The sequence below is a fragment of the Chamaea fasciata genome, unplaced genomic scaffold (assembly GCF_029207755.1).
Source record: "Chamaea fasciata isolate MVZ Bird 193981 ecotype frontalis unplaced genomic scaffold, bChaFas1.0.hap1 SCAF_29, whole genome shotgun sequence".
NCBI classification, from domain to species: Eukaryota; Metazoa; Chordata; class Aves; order Passeriformes; family Sylviidae; genus Chamaea; species Chamaea fasciata.
Genome location: NW_027094114.1, coordinates 4282956 through 4296217, shown reverse-complemented (window position 1 = coordinate 4296217; position 13262 = coordinate 4282956). Strand labels below are relative to the sequence as shown.

At 50.6% G+C, this 13262-nt stretch overlaps 1 protein-coding gene across 1 annotated transcript; it reads right to left on the bottom strand.

Moving 5' to 3' along the window:
• Nucleotides 1–477: 477 nt before the first annotated feature.
• Nucleotides 478–1512, bottom strand: LOC136302496 (olfactory receptor 14C36-like). Its single transcript, XM_066205970.1, has one exon. The coding sequence runs from the start codon at nt 1432–1434 to the stop codon at nt 478–480; it is 957 nt and encodes a 318-aa protein (XP_066062067.1). The 5' UTR covers nt 1435–1512.
• Nucleotides 1513–13262: the final 11750 nt, after the last annotated feature.

Below are 13262 nucleotides of genomic sequence, written 5' to 3'. Positions count from 1 at the left end.
CCCACCTGTGTCCCAGCAGTGCCCATGGCCAGTCCCTTCCTGTGGTCACAGCAGGGACATGCAGCAGGACAGTGACCAATGTGCCAGAGCACTGCGGCCTTACAGCCACAGAAGGGCTAGGAAGGAGAGGCTGGAGCTGGGAAGAGCAGCACTGAAAGGACCAAGGGCTGCTGCTCCCTGGCAGTGTAGTTGTGCTGGGACTCTTTTCCCCTTCTCCCCTCTAACTTCATGCAGGTTACAAAGATGGGATCCCAGGAAAAACAAGCACTGCAAAGTAGTTTATTTTCTTGAAATGTAGCAATACAGTAAATCCTGGTTTACAGAGCTTCTGCATAAAATTCAAGAGGCAGACAGTGAATTAGATGGGGGTGATTAAAAAAATTTCACTGGGGATAATTTTCTGACAGAAAAACCCATTGAACACTGCCAATGACCTCGGAAGGCCTTTTGAGCCTGTCATGAGTTCCATTCTAAAAATTATGGCCAAGAAAACAGGCAGTTTGTTGCTCCTGAAAAGCATCTACTCATCATTTTCCTCAGGGCATCCTTAAGCTCCTGGTTCCTCAGGCTGTAGATGACGGGATTCAGGGGTGGAGGCAGCACTGAGTACAGAATTGACAATGCCAGATCCAGGGATGGGGAGGAGATGGAGGGGGGCTTCAGGTAGGCAAATGTGCCAATGCTGAGGAACAGGGAGAGCACAGCCAGGTGAGGGAGGCAGGGGGAAAAGGCTTTGTGCCGTCCCTGCTCAGAGGGGATCCTCAGCACAGCCCTGAAGATCTGCACATAGGAGAAAACAATGAACACAAAACAACAAGAACATAAACAGATGGAAAACAACAGAAGCCCAAGTTCCCTTAGTTTGGAGTGTGAGCCGGAGAGCTTGAGGATGTGTGGGATTTCACAGAAGAACTGGCCCAGGGCATTGCCATGGCACAGGGGCAGGGAAAATGTATTGGCCGTGTGCAGCAGAGCGTAGAGAAAGGCACTGGCCCAGGCAGCTGCTGCCATGTGGGCACAAGCTCTGCTGCCCAGAAGGGTCCCGTAGTGCAGGGGTTTGCAGATGGACACGTAGCGGTCATTGCACATGATGGTCAGGAGGGAAACCTCTGCTGAAATGAAAAACACAAACAGAAAGAGCTGTGCAGCACATCCTTCATAGGAGATGGTCCTGGTGTCCCAGAGGGAATTGTGCATGGCTTTGGGGACTGTGGTGAGGATGGAGCCCAGGTCAGTGAGGGCCAGGTTGAGCAGGAAGAAGAACATGGGGCTGTGCAGGTGGTGGCCGCAGGCTACGGCGCTGATGACGAGGCCGTTGCCCAGGAAGGCAGCCAGGGAGATGCCCAGGAAGAGGCAGAAGTGCAGGAGCTGCAGCTGCCGCGTGTCTGCCAATGCCAGCAGGAGGTAGTGGCTGATGGAGCTGCTGTTGGACATTTGCTGTGTCTGGCCATGGGGGCCTGTTCAAGGAGAAAAGTTCAGTGACAGGTTAGGAGAAAGTTCTTTCAGTAAAATCAAAGCCTTTTCCCACAGACCATTCTTCTGTATCACACTGACAGCCTTTTGATTTTCTAGCAGATTTTCCTTAAACTCGAACTGGGGAGCCCTGGTTGGTGCTGGCTGAGTGGGTCTTCAGGTTCAGGGCAATTACATGCAGGGTTTTTACAATTCAGCCTTGCCGTGCAGACGTGAGAGGGGGACAGGGAACCCGTCCTCGTGTTCCACTTTGAAACCCTGTTAATACAGAAGTCTCTGTCAGCTTGTACTCCCACTGCCAGTGACCAGGAATGGTAAAGTCTGTTTAAATGTTCTAGAGGTTTTTCAACAGCTTTTCTTCATCTCCACTTGACTATTTTTGATGTCAGAAACTCTCAGCATTTCTGCTGCTGCGCTCAGGGAGAACAGAGCAAGTTCTCTGAGGCAAGGTGGTGCATGGAGAAGGAGGGGAGGAGGTCTGTAACCTTGTCCTGTTCCAGGATTCTCTGGGCTTTCACCTGTCCCCTACACAGGATGATCACCCTCCCATGTTTCCTTTAAAAACCATTTGACACTGCTGAGAGCTGATGGATCCACCACAGTCCACCCAATGTCCATCCTCTTCTCAAGGGCTCAGCCCCACATTTGTACCCAAGGACACTCGGGACTCATTCCACCAACCCAACAGCATTTTCTCCATCACAGAACTTGTGTGTCTCCCCGTGGGGCTTTCAGATAACACAAAGATGCTACAGGGCAGGTTTGCATTGTGGAGGGAAGCTGGAAGCTTGGAAGGAAATTTCAGGGAGACTTTCAAGTGTCCTAATGATGGCACTGGATTAAACGAGATGGAACTCCTTCCCTGGCTGCACTGACAGCATTGCCCACAGCTGGGCACTGGGGACAGGGTCACCCTGAGCCAGCTGTGCCCTCTCCCAGAGGCCCCCAGTGCCAGGCAGCTGCTCCCAGCCCTGTGCTCTGCAGAGGGAACTGGGCCCAGGGCTGCAGAGCTGCCCCACGGCTCTGCTGCAGCTCTGCCTGCACAGGAGGGGCTTCATGCCTTGGACCCCCAGCCCTGAGGGCAGAGGCTTGGCTGGGGGACAAGAGGGAGGGGGACAAGAGGGAGGGGCTGCACTGGAAAGGATCCTCTGGAGATCTCGCCCGGCCACAGCATTTCTGGGTTTTGTTTTCTCTCATTGCCTGATCTTCTCTCTGCTTCCTGGAGATTTTTCTCCTGGAGGTATTTCCCTGTTCCTGATCTCTCCCTGCCAGCACTCACAGACCCCAAATCTCTGTGCACTCTCCTTGGCCCTACAGAAACCTGCCTGTTTGCAGGGCACTGGCTGGGGGCAGGTTCTGTTTGGAGCTTGGAGATAGGACTAAGCCTGATGGCTCCAGTGAAGGTGATGCTGGTGCTGTCCATGGGCAAAGGAGTGGATGAAAGCACTTTTGGCAACCCATGAATAGCACTGGAGGTATAGTTCAGATGCCTTAGGGACTTTTAAACATGAAGTTGTTTATTATTTATCCCCCCCGTTCACCAGGAGTAAGAAACTGAAAACAATGACTGAGTAAATTTTATCTTTATAAAAATTATTGTCCTGGAAATATTCCTGGAGTGAGCAGAAGCCCTGAGCATGTCCACATGCTTACAGCAGAGATAGTCTGAGTTGTACTTACAGAATCCATAATGGGATGTTCCTGCTTTAGGAGATCATTGCAGGAGCTGCAGCTGCATTGTCCTGCAGCCAGAGGCTTCCAGTGTCAAGGGCTGGAAATGATTCTCGCCCAGTCAGTCCTCAGCGTCTTCCCAGCCCTGAGTGATTGAAGCTCTCTGTGCCTGTGTGCTGTGCCCAGGGTGGCTGCAAGCAGTGCCCCAGCCCTGCTGGGCTGTGCACGGGAGCCACTTTGATGGAGAAATGCCTTTTTGAAGCTCATCTTGGTTGCCAGGAGGTGCCTCTGTGTCAGGAGCCCGGCCCAGCTCAGCAGCACAGACACAGCACAAGGATGCTAATGAGCCTCTTGGGGATTTGCTGTTGTTTACATCAGACTCAGTCCCTGAGAGAGTGTTCAAAAAACTTCTTAAGGACTCAAAGTCAGATTAAAAAGGCCAAAGTTTCTTGAAGTTTTAAATGGGTCCCATTGAGGAACACGCCTGAGAAAGTGTCCCCAGGTTCCAGTTAGAGCAGAACACCGCAGGCACTGATGACAGGTGGGGACAAACAAGGCAAAGGTGTCTCTGATGCTGAGCAAACCTGCATGTGTTTCAGGAATGCAAAAGGCCAAGGCCTGAGCTCCAGCCCCTGGCAAGGCAGATGCTGTCCCTTCCTGTGGTGGTTTTATGTTTGCTGAATTTTGTTTACTAGCTGGGAGATAAGATTTTGGGAGAAAAAGCTGAAACAGGCTCAACTTAAAAGTAAAAACAGATAGATTTTATTAGCATACACTAAGAAAAGAGAAAAAGGAAAAATGAGACATTCAAATATCTTTCCACTTACCACAAACCGTTCACTTTCCCACTCAACAGAGAGAAAACTATGATTTTTAGCCAGTTGCAACTATTTAAACATAATCCTGCATCACCTTGGGAGAGGAGCCTCTCTAGAGTTTATGGAGATACGTGCCACAGGAAAAGGTCTGGTGGTTCTCATGGTCACAAATCTGCAACCACATGGAATTTTTGCAGATTCTGTGCAGTCCCACCCATATAACAGTTTCCCAAGCTGCTTATGGGCCTCTGCATGTTTGGGGTACCATTTTAAGAATGCTTTTCTAGTATAAAGCAAGGATTCTCTTCTTCTTTCTCTAAAATCATCACTATCTCAAAAGAAATAGAGACCTCCTTTTATGTTTAGGAGCCGGAACTTCAAAATTACTTCCTTTCTAGAAGCATCTTTCTCTCAAAGGCTGAGACTTCCTTATTTTTTCCCAGGAGCCGGGTATATTTTCTATTCAAAATCCTAAATTAAATCTCATTCATATCAGTACATACAACTGTTTGACTAGAACTTGCGTTCTCCCAAACAGCATTATAATAATCTATTTTTCTGTAATTCACATCCAGAGAAGTCTGGTCAGAAATATCCACTTCTTCCAATAGTCTTTATCAGTTCTTTTGCTAACTTTTGTCTCATACTCTCTCCTTACATTTCAAATCACTCTGTCTTCTATGAAGGAAGGAAAAAGGTTAATGTCTTTGCCTAAAGCCTTTTTTTTTCCCCCTTCTCCAGCTGACTCCCAGAACTTCAAGGCTGAAAGTGATAGCAGGGGGAGCATGGAGAAGAATCATGCTCAAGAACACCGATGGATGACCCTCCTCCACCCCTGGTCTGATCTAAAGCAACTCAAACTTGGATTAGCTCCCTGGAGCTCCAGAGAAGAATTTTCAAAATTCTCTCCTCCATCAGCCAGCACGGGTTTAGGATAGGTAAGTCATGTTTGAGCAACCTGATCTCCTTTTATGACCAGGCGACCCGCCTGGTGGATGTGGGAAAGGCTGTGGATGTTGTCTGTTGGGACTTCAGCAAGGCCTTAGGCACTGTCTCCCACAGCACGCTCCTGGAAAAGCTGGCAGCCCACAGCTTGGACAGGAGCACTCTTTGCTGGGTTAACAACTGGCTGCATGGCCGGGCCCAGAGAGTGGTGGGGAAGGGTGCTGCATCCAGCTGGCAGCCATTCACCAGGGGTGTTCCTCAGGGGTCTGTGCTGGGGCCAGCTCTGTTCAATGTTTGTATTGATGACATTGATGAGGGTATCAAATATTTCATTAGTAAATTTGTGGACGACACTAAGCTGGGAGCGTGTGTCGACCGCTTGGAAGATAGGATGGCTCTGCAGAGAGACCTGGAACAGTTGGATGGGTGGGCAGAGTCTAATAAAATGAAGTTTAATGAGTCCAAGTGTCGATTCCTGCATTTTGGTCACAATAACCCCCTGCAGCATTATAGGCTGGGCACGGCATGGCTGGACAGTGCCCAGGTGGAAAGGGACCTGGGGGTTCTAGTCAGCAGTCAGCTGAACAGGAGCCAGCAGTGTGCCCAGGTGGCCAAGAAGGCTAATGGCACCTTGCCTGGATCAGGAATGGTGTGGCCAGCAGGAGCAGGGGGGTCATTCTTCCCCTGTACTCAGCACTGCTGAGGCCACACCTTGAGTGCTGTGTCCAGTTCTGGGCCCTCAGTTTAGGAAGGATGTTGAGATGCTTGAACGTGTCCAGAGGAGGCAACAAGGCTGGTGAGGGGCTTGGAACACAAGTTCTGTGAGGAACGACTGAGGGAGCTGGGGTTGTTTAGCCTGGAGGAGAGGAGACTCAGAGGTGACCTTATCACTCTCTACAACTCCCTGAAAGGTGGCTGTAGTCGGGGGGGGTTGGTCTCTTTCTCCAGGCAGCAGCTGACAGAACGAGAGGACACAGTCTTAAGCTGCATCAATGGAAATCCAAGTTGGAAATTAGGAAGAAGTTTTTCACTGAACGAGTGATTAAAAAGTGGAATAGTCTGCCCAGGGAGGTGGTGGCATCACCATCCCTGGATGTGTTGAGAAAGAGACTGGATGTGGCACTTGATGCCATGATCTAGTTGAGGTGTTAGGGCTGGGTTGGACTCGATGACCTTGAAGGTCTCTTCCAGCCTACACATTCTGTGATTTTGTGAGACAAGAGGTTCTGGCAGTCAAGCCCAGAGCACGGCCACCAGCCGCCGCGGCCCCTGGCACAGGGCCAGCACTGCCGATCTGCAATGCTCCTCCTCTCCCCATCAGAGGAGCTGGAAGAAAAAGGGGACAGTGCCAGCCCAGGCAGCTCTCCTACAGGCAGTGGCCCTCCCAAGGCCTTGCCAGGCCTGGCTCTGGGGAGGCCTAGCCTGAACCTCTGACTTATGAAGTGGTGTTAACTCCTTGCCAGCCAGAAATAGAAAGACGACTGAGTCACTTGGTACCTTTGATTCAAGACTGGGTCCCAAGAGACATGTACAACACTCTTATTTGTCAACCAAGCTGTCAATCCATACTATTCCTTCTTAAAAAAAAATCTTTCGCATTCATGCTAAACCACCACATTCCCTCAGTGCTCAGGGCTCTTCCCAGCCCACTGGGATGTGGGGATGTGCAATGCCAAGGGCAGCACCATGGGGCGGCCCCTGCCAGGCTGCTGAGCAGGGACAAGGAGGCAATGAGGCCCCAGGCCTGCAAGGGTCACTTGTCTCCTCCTCATGGCTCAGGCCCAGGCCCAGCAGCCATGGCCAAAGTGCTGCAGGAGTTGGCTCTGTCAGGGCCTTGCAGCTGCTGCCCATCCCTGTGCCCTGTGCAGCCCAGGCTGTCCTACGGTGTCCGTGCCCTGTGCCTCTGTCCCTGCAGGCTGTCGTCATCCCCCGGCTGCCCCACCTGGCTGGGCCCTTCCTTTGCTGACAGCTCTGTGTCCTGCCTGCCTCTGCCTGGCCACACAGAGCCTTGCGCTTGAAACCAGAAGGCTTAATTAGACTTTTCCTGTGCCTGTGATGTTTTAGCACAGGAACAAGGCATGCAGGGCCTGCTTTCCCTGCAAGGACGGTTGTAAGACAAGTAGAAGACATCTGGCTCAAGAGTGCAGGGATAGAAGAAACAAGGAGTGAATTTGGGAACTTGGGGTGGGTGGTACAGTAATGGGTAAATTGTAATACACATGTAGCAACTGTATATAAGTAACACTCTTTTAGAATCACATGTCCATGGAACCTTATGAGTTACCATGGGATGGAAAAGAACCATCTGTCTTTCCAGGTGCCCATGGCCAAAATTGATACTCCCCCTGAAAAATTCCCTATATGCAAGGGTTCTTCCAGACAAAAGCTGCCAGGACAGAGAGCTCTGGCTGGCTTTGGCCTCTGCTGGTCACCTGTCCTCTTAAGGAAGCCCTGATGGAAGTATTTGAATAGGCGTGATTACTGGAACATCAATGAATCTCTTATCATCTGAAAAGCTCAGATGCTCTTCCCATCATAGGTGTCTTTTTTTTCTCATTGTGTATTATGCATGACATATTTTTTCAGCTAAATAATATTATTCTTCTAACTCTGTCAGTGTGATCTGATACAAAACCCCTCCTCTACATACCGATCCAGGTCACGTGTGGAAGCCAAGACAATAAAGAATCCAGCAAGACTTTTTGTCTCTGCTCCCATCAGTCACATCTCTGGAGCTGGAGGTGCAGCCCCAGCACGTGGGAAGGCTCAAGGGGTCACAGGTTCAGCTCCCACAGAGAGAACTTGCACACCCTGGGGTGCCCCTTTCAGCCTCAGTGCCCAGAGCCTTTCTGCAACCTTCCCCTGGAGCTGCTGCTTCCCTGCAGCCCCGGCCAGGGACAGCAGCAGAACCTGGTGTGTCCCAAGCAGCAGGGCCAGCTCAGGGCCCTGTGGGGAGCAGGGCTGGGGCAGCAGGACAAGCCAGCCCGGCAAGCCAGGGCACACTAAGCGGGGGAAAGGGATGTCCAGAAAGAAGAGCAAGGGAGAGTTTCTGTGCCTGCAGGGAGGAATCTAGAGGAAGCTGCTGCTGTGGCAGGCACCAGCTCTGGCCAGGCCCCTCTCTCCCCTGCCCAGGGCTGCTGTGCCGGCCTGGGGAGAGGGGCTGGCACTGAGTGGGCAGAGGCAGCCTGTGCTGGGCATCTCCTGGAGCCAGGAGCAGGAGTCCTGCACTGTCACATTGTGACACTGTGGAACCAAAGAGACCCTTATGACACTGGGGTCCCCATGGAAACAAGGGGCCACTGTGACACTTTGGGGCCTCAAGGAACCATAAGTGTCCTTTGCGATACTGCAGAACCAAAGGGCCTTTGTGACACTCTGGGGCCCCATAGAAGCAATGGGACATTGTGACACTTCAGGCCCTCATGGAACCAAGGAGAGCAGTGTGGCACTACAAGGGCTCATGGAATAAAGGAACCCTTGTGACACAGGGGAGGCCAAGGAAACCAAGTGGTCCATTGTGATATTGAGGGGCCTCCGAGAACCAAGGGGCCATTATGACACTTTCAGACATTATGAAAGCAAAGGGGATCCTTGTGGCACTGTGGGGTCTTGTGTAACCAAGGGTCTGTGTGGCACAGCAGGGCCTCATGGAACCAAGGCCATTTCAAAACTGCTGAGCCAAGTAGACCATTGGGACACTGTGGGGCCTGATTGAACTGATGAGAATATGGTGACACAGTGAGACTTTATGGCAACAAGGATCCATTGTGACACTTTGGGGTCTCCTTTAACCAGGAGTCCATTTGTGACACTGCAGAGCCAAGGAGATCATTGTGATCCTACAAGGTCTCATGGAACCAAGTGGCCACTGTGTCACTTTGGGGCCCCATTGGACCAAGGCCACCGTTGTGACACTGTAGGGCATCATGGAAGCAAAGGGCCCTTGTGACACTGCAGGGCCCCATGTGTAAGAGACAATCCAAAGATCCCTCATCTGCCTCACGACCATCGTCAAGGACAGAGACTGAAACCCCTTAAAGGGACTTTAAAATCTCAACACAGGAGTTCTGGCTTGGCTGAGGTGGGATGTTGACCAAGTGCTGCCTGCTGGTGTGTTTGATGGAAAAAACCCAGCACGCATTTCTATCGGAACATCAGAACCTGAGCAGAAACAATGGGCAAGTCACGGTGAAGTGACTGCGCCTGCTGACTTGTACTGGTTGACACTGTACCTGCTGACGGCTGACCTGTTCTGAGTTCTCAAATGAGCACAGTGTAATGATTTCCCCCACCTGTTTGGCACACTGCCTGTAACTTCAGAGAGAACTATAAGGATCCCTGAGTTAACCACAGACTTTGAGATCTCCCCACAGAAGAAGACGAATTCATTGGCCAGACCACGAGGATTTCGTCTCTGTGTTGGTAGCTATAACCCACCCTCTCTTTCTCTTTTCATGCTATCCTTTATTTCCCTTCAAAACCTTACTGTCGCATTTCTTGGCACTAAATAAAGGTGCATTTTTGATTGAGTAAACTGAGTTGTCCCCTGCTGTGTCTTTTGCGCCTTGAGATCCTTAAAACAAACCATCAGATTCCCCGCATATATTTGCGGACCCTGACATTAAATTGGCATCACGGACAGGATCTTGATGGACAGAGGGGTTGCGGGTTTTATATAGTTTGTAAAAGGGGAAGGACCCTCATCTCAGCCGCACCTAGCACACCATTTTGGTGAGCGCTGTTAGAAAGCAAGGGGGGGGAAGGAAAATTCCCACAAACTCTATAGACCCAGGCGAATAGCACTCCCTGTCATCAGGATTTCACAAAAAGATCTCATTGTGCAAAAGATGGGACTGTAGTTAGGTTTTTTTGTGTGTTTTGGGCTGCTTGGTGTAGTTGAGGAGACAAGTATTTGTAACTAAGGTGAACCTCCCAGGCAGTTTTGGTCTCCTCGCCCATTCCAGGGAAGCGAAGGGAAACACAGTTGTAGCTGTGCTTTTGGTGCAACTTTAAGAATACCTCCCTGAGAGTGGTTTCAGTCCCTTCACAAAATGACTGAAAAAATAAGAATGCATTTTATGCTTTGTTAGCGAAACATGGCGCTAGACCTTCTCCAGATGGAGATAAGTGGGCACAGAATAATTGTTTTAACTTTGAAAACATAGTAAATAGAATATATCCTTTACAACATGATGTTAGATATAAACTGGGCAGAAATAAAACCATTCTTTGCTCAGTTTTGGGGGCCTGTCTCTCGACAGCCATAGCAACCCGTTTTAAACGGGTAAGTGAAGAAAAAGCAGTAATAGAATCCCTGCAAAATTTGGTAGAAGCTTTGCAAACACAATTAGAACAGGAAAGAAAGAATTATTTGCTGCAGACTTCCCTTGCAGAAAGGCGAAGTAAAAACTTAAAATCTGCAGATTCACCCACAGAAATAGAAAGAAAGGAGACAGACAACATTAAACAAATATACCCTCAGAAAGAATTAGAACACATGCAAAATTGTGGGGAACACTGTTGCTCCAACTTGAGACCTCTCATCAAAACAGAATATAATTTTATAAATGAAGAGGATCATGATCCCCACATAACCACCAAAGAAATACCATACACGGCCACTGAATTAGCTAAATTAAAGAAAGAATACTCCCGCCTCCCAAGTGAATCAGAGACGGAGTATGTGTTTAGAGTTTCCCTCACTGGGGGTGACCAAATTCAATTAAGTGAACAAGAAGCAAGTGGCTATTGGGGACATGGAGTTTTCTTAACAACAGGAAATACACGTGCTCCATGGTCCCTGACACAGCGTGCAGCTTACTGGGCAGGAGGGTTAAACCCCCTTGAGAGGGGTGACCCTCTGGCAATAGTCGGCACTCCAGACCAACTCCTAGAAAACATACACAAAGCTGCATGCTTGCAAATGATGCATGAAAGGAAATTAATCTCTGGCTATGAGTCACCAATGCAACAGCCTGCCAAACCTGAGATCATGACCCCCCTAATTCGAGGTTTGCCAGAGTCTCTTAAACCAACAGCAATTCTTCTTCAATAAACAAGAGCATCTATCTCTCTGGTAGATAGACTTGAAAGATTTCTTGGCCATACAAGAGATCAAACTGGTTCCACTGACTCCCCTGACTCCTCACCTTTTACAACTCCTAGCACACAATATAACAGCAGTCATAAACTTTGGACATGGAGTGAGGTAGCAGAGGAGTTAATAAGTCACAGTAGAAAATATGGACCAGTGAAGTACTCAGAGGACAAACAAGAAAAACCCAGAGGAGTCAGACACATTGCCTCTCCTAATGAAAAATCAGAAAAGGGAAAACAAATTTCCAACTGGCAGCAACGGTGGTGGCTAGGACTGAAAAGGGGAGTGCCACGAGAAGTAATGGATAAATTGCCATATGATAAATTGGCTAAAATAATTTCTAATTGTCTCTGTCCCAAACATATTGTATTGGAACCATCAAACCGACAACCCAGCGCACCTCCTCTCTGCAAAGACGACAGCCCATCCTCCACTAACTTGGAAATCCAAGCAATTTTTTCAACAAAGATCTGCAGAACTAAGGTCTTGTGCTGGATTCGGAGAACCAGTGTCCCAAGAACAGTAGCAGGAGCCAGTGAAGAGAACATCGCTCAGTGTCACTCCAGGCACGGCTGATGCCGGGCACAGCTCAGCCTGTGGGGAGCTCCCATAGCTCCTGCCTTCTCCCTCCCTGCTGACAGCTCCCTCCCTCCAGCCCTCAGACCCTGCCCATGCCTTTTATTCTCTCCTAGCTCATCCCTTTGCTTCACCTTTCATTAATAAACACTTTGGCTTCTTCACTTTACCTACGTCTCTGTGGAGCTGAAGTGGCGTAAAAACCTGAGCCTTGGCACACACAGGCCCCTGCTGCCGTCCTCTTCCGTGCCGTGTTTTGTCCAGAGACACAGAGCAGTGAGGCCGCATCAGGCTGGAAAGGTGCCTGTGCTGAAGGTCCAGTTCCACAACACTGTGGAGTTTAAGGTCTTACTGAGCAGCCTGAAGCTCCTGGATTTTGGAAGAGCCAACCTGAGTATGCTCTGAACCCAGCTGTGAGGGATTCCATGGCAAGCATCTACAGAGGGCAAAGTAGCTTGGAATGCTGGAAGCTTTCAAGAATAGCTTCCTGAAAGCACAGCAGTGCTCCATCGCTGCACAGGGTCAGGGAGAGGGCAGAAGCAGAGACCATCAGGCCATAACAGGGAGCTTTGGGTGTGCCTTAGGGCAAGTGAAGCAGCAGCAGCACGGTGGCCGAGACTCGGACGCGTGACCGAGCCAATGTCCCGAGCGCCGTCAGGCAGTGCCGGGATCCCGACTGCGGTTCTGGTCCCCAGAGCTGAGGAATCACAGCCCCTGCCTCAGAGCCTGTCAGAAAGCCAAGCGAGAGCAGAGGGAGGGCAGCCTTCCAGTCCCTCCTGGGCATGGCCACAAAGCAGCCCCTGCTTCTCCTTCCTCCGCCTGTGTTTGGGGTGTGCTGATGGCAGCGCCAGCCAGGCTGTGCTCTGTGTTCCAAAGGCTGTGGAGAGCGGGCATGAAAAGTGCTGCGTGCACAGCGGAGAGTCCTGGAAGGTGCTGGCAAGAGCGTCCTGCGGGAACAGGGCTCTGGTCTCTGGCCGGGAAGACCCTGGTTTTGCTGCTGTGAGCGTAGGCAGGCGTCAAGGCAGGTGAAGAGGCAGCAAGCAGCTTGTGTTTGTAGAGGGCCTGGGGCTGCATGTGCAAACCTCCACCTGGAACCACACTGGGGGAAATCCCAGCTAGAGCTGGAGCGCCTGTCCAGAAAGCACCAGAAGGAATTCAGCCTTGCCAGGGTTTCTTAAGAGTGTGTTGGTGTTCCCCAGGAAAGGTACACATTTGGGGAAACGCCTCTGGGGGAAAGGGGCTTGCTGCAGAAGGAAAGCACTTTCCTAGGAGCTCCCGGTGCTGTAGGAGCAACTGTCCCCCTTTGTCTCTCTGTGGTCCTTTCAGTCCTTGAGGCCCGTTGCACTTGGCAGATGAACAAGGGAAAGGAGAAGGCTGTGGAGAGCAGGTTAGGAATCCACTCGGACCTGCGGAGACCAAGGCTAGCACCTGCAGCAGGGCGTGTTCCCCCCCTTTGGACACAGGTGTGAGCAGGAGCATCTCTGTCCAGCTGCCAGCCCCAAAGCTGTCTTTGAGAACTGTGAATTCAAAGGCCTTCACGCACACACCTCTCACATCTTGCCTGTCTGCTGTGTTTCAACTCTTGGCAATATGCATTTGCCTCTTGCTTGCTGGAAGCTGCTGTGGCCCAGAGGGCCGGCACCGAGCTGGGCTGTGTGGGCCAGGTGGCACGGAGAGTCTTG